Source organism: Bipolaris zeicola (genome assembly GCF_000523435.1).
Source record: "Bipolaris zeicola 26-R-13 unplaced genomic scaffold scaffold_197, whole genome shotgun sequence".
NCBI classification, from domain to species: Eukaryota; Fungi; Ascomycota; class Dothideomycetes; order Pleosporales; family Pleosporaceae; genus Bipolaris; species Bipolaris zeicola.
In genome coordinates, this window is record NW_006912246.1 from 1 (window position 1) to 2,766 (window position 2,766).

The 2,766-nt window shown below is 47.1% G+C and overlaps 1 protein-coding gene across 1 annotated transcript; it reads left to right on the forward strand.

The window, feature by feature from the left end:
* Positions 1–399: 399 nt before the first annotated feature.
* COCCADRAFT_105887 (uncharacterized protein) lies at positions 400–1,986 on the forward strand (the record flags this gene model as incomplete). The annotated part of the gene is made up of 1 exon (XM_007717813.1): positions 400–1,986. One exon carries the CDS (start codon positions 400–402, stop codon positions 1,984–1,986), a length of 1,587 nt encoding a protein of 528 aa, XP_007716003.1.
* Between the last annotated feature and the right edge of the window lie 780 nt (positions 1,987–2,766).

Below are 2,766 nucleotides of genomic sequence, written 5' to 3' on the forward strand. Positions count from 1 at the left end.
AGAGTAATTCAAGTTTTTATATATGAAGTTCGCGATGCCAAGAAAAGGTGTCCGGCTCGGTGGTGTGTCCGGCTCGGTGGTGCTTTACGTTATAATATACCACTATCAAATGTAATTATAGAATTTCTTAACTTAAAATCATACATACTATGAATAAAACTATTGACTATTAACTAATCTTCACAAATAAAGATATATCAGCATTTAGTAGTGAAATACAGTAGATAATATCTAGAGTAAGAAAAGTAGTTTTTAAAGATTAGTAATCGAGAGATAAGGCTACGTTCTCGTAACGTGTTAACTAACTAACTACTTAGCCTACTAACTTAATATAGCTACAGACATCACGGTCGTAGTAAAGAAGAATATCCTTATTTTATTAGACTGTATTTTGTTAACATGCATCCTCTTGTCTCCTATCCTAACATCGACGTTCTGGTCGTTGGTGGCGGGAATGCAGGCTTCTCCGCCGCCATCGCTGCCGCCCAAGCTGGCGCCCGTCGTGTTGTTCTTGTTGAAAAAGCGCCAAAGGAATGGGCTGGAGGAAACAGTTACTTCACAGCAGGCGCTTTCCGCACCACTCATAATGGCATTGACGACCTATTGCCCATTGTCAACAATGTTGACGCCGAGATAGTAGAACTCATCGACATGAAGCCGTATACCAAGGATGATTTCAGCAACGACATGCATCGTATATGCTCAGGCCGCTCGGATACCGCGCTGAGCCAGGCACTGATCGACGAATCCAACGAAGCTGTCAAGTGGCTTGCGAAAAACGGAATCAGGTTCCAGCTCTCTTTCAATCGCCAGGCGTACAAGGTCAATGGCCGTTTGAAGTTTTGGGGCGGCCTAGCGCTCATGACACAGGACGGTGGCAAAGGATTGATTGCGGATCATCAAGCCTGTGCGGCACGGAACAATGTGGAGGTATACTACTCCACGGCCGCCAAACGCATCATCACTTCTTCGTCAGGTGCCGTGACAGGAGTCATGGTAGAATGCGAGGGCGTAGATACACTCGTTACGACCAATGCCGTCATTCTTGCAGCAGGAGGCTTTGAAGCGAATCCGCGTATGCGCTCCCAGTATCTTGGCCCTAATTGGGATGTTGCACGTGTCCGTGGCACGCCTTTCAACACAGGCGAAATGCTGGAATTCGCGATTCGCGATGTCAATGCCAAGCAAGCGGGCAATTGGTCTGGCTGCCATTCTACCTGCTGGGATGCCAATGCTCCTGCAAATAGTGGCGATCGCGACGTGTCGAATGAGTTTACAAAGTCTGGATACCCGCTTGGCCTAATGATCAACATCAACGGTGAAAGGTTCGTCGATGAAGGGGTTGACATGCGTAACTACACCTACGCGAAGTTCGGACGGGCTATTCACGAGCAGCCTGAAGGCGTAGCTTTCCAAGTCTGGGACCAACACGCGATACCATGGTTGCGCGACGAAGAGTATAGAGACGAACGTGTTCAAAAGATATGGGGCGCTACTTTGGAAGTATTGGCAGAGAAGCTCGCTGCGAAGTCGGGACTGAGCAATCCTCAGCAGTTCGTTGCGACAATCACTGAGTACAATGAGGCAGTCTACGTGTCTCAAGCGGAAAACCTAAATAAACATTGGGATCCAGCTGTCAAAGATGGGGTTTCAACACAATCTTCAACCAAGAAATTAGCTCTGGCAAAGTCTAACTGGGCGCTTCCACTCGATAAAGGCCCTTTTATGGCCGTCAAAGTATGCTGTGGAGTCACCTTTACGTTTGGCGGACTGGCCGTAAACCCTGAGAGTACTGCAGTCATTTCCAACTCCGGCAGGGAGATCGGTGGGTTGTTTTGTGTCGGTGAGATGCTTGGAGGGTTATTCTACAGCAATTATCCTGGAGGCAGTGGATTGACTTCTGGCGCAGTATTTGGTCGGAGAGCTGGAACTGCAGCGGCGAACATAGTTAGTGCTCGTGTTGCGGCGGTGCCACCAGCTTTGTGATTATTAGCTTGCGCATGTCGCTAGTATTGCTTACAGAGACGAATTAGCAGATCCAATGTTGCAGCAATTGCAACTGGAATCGCATAGTGCCGAAATGGTGGTTTTTATGTAAAATATGGCATTTCAACTCTTAAGCCAGATCAGCCTCATCGCTCCCTCTAGACGCATGGATTGCGGCGACGGCTCAAGCGTGTAATGGGGATAGAATGTATTGTTCGATGTTCAAAGGCATTATGCTGTCCGCTGGGAAGGCTGTCATAACCAGGTGGAGTGTTGGTATTGATAGTGCACTTGAGTCGTATTAATACCTGATCCACCTGAGCGCTTGAAACATTCCTGACAATAGCGCGAGGCCATTTCGGCAATTTGAGCAACTACAGGAACACAACACAGATTTTAAGGGGGAATTTGCACAAATCGTATGTGCAGAGATCCCCGTGTCCCATAATTCTATGGCCCCAATACGCGTAAGCAATCTGGAACGACGAGAGTGGAGGACTAAGTGCCGCGAGTAACTGTCAAGACATATACTTAGAGCAAACCAGCGCCTGTCTTCGAAGAGGATAATACATCCCAGATAATAGACTCAGTATTGTTGTAGAGCCAGCTGAGATTCGCCTCCTTCTCAACTCATATAATCCGTACGCTTGAAGATTTCTTCCCGAGACTAAATACTTGTTCTCGAAAAACATAGGCGGACATTCTATGAGCGCATGTAAAAGCTATGCGATGGCGTCTAGAAGATAATTGAGATCATTCCAGCAAAGCAACAAAATTTGG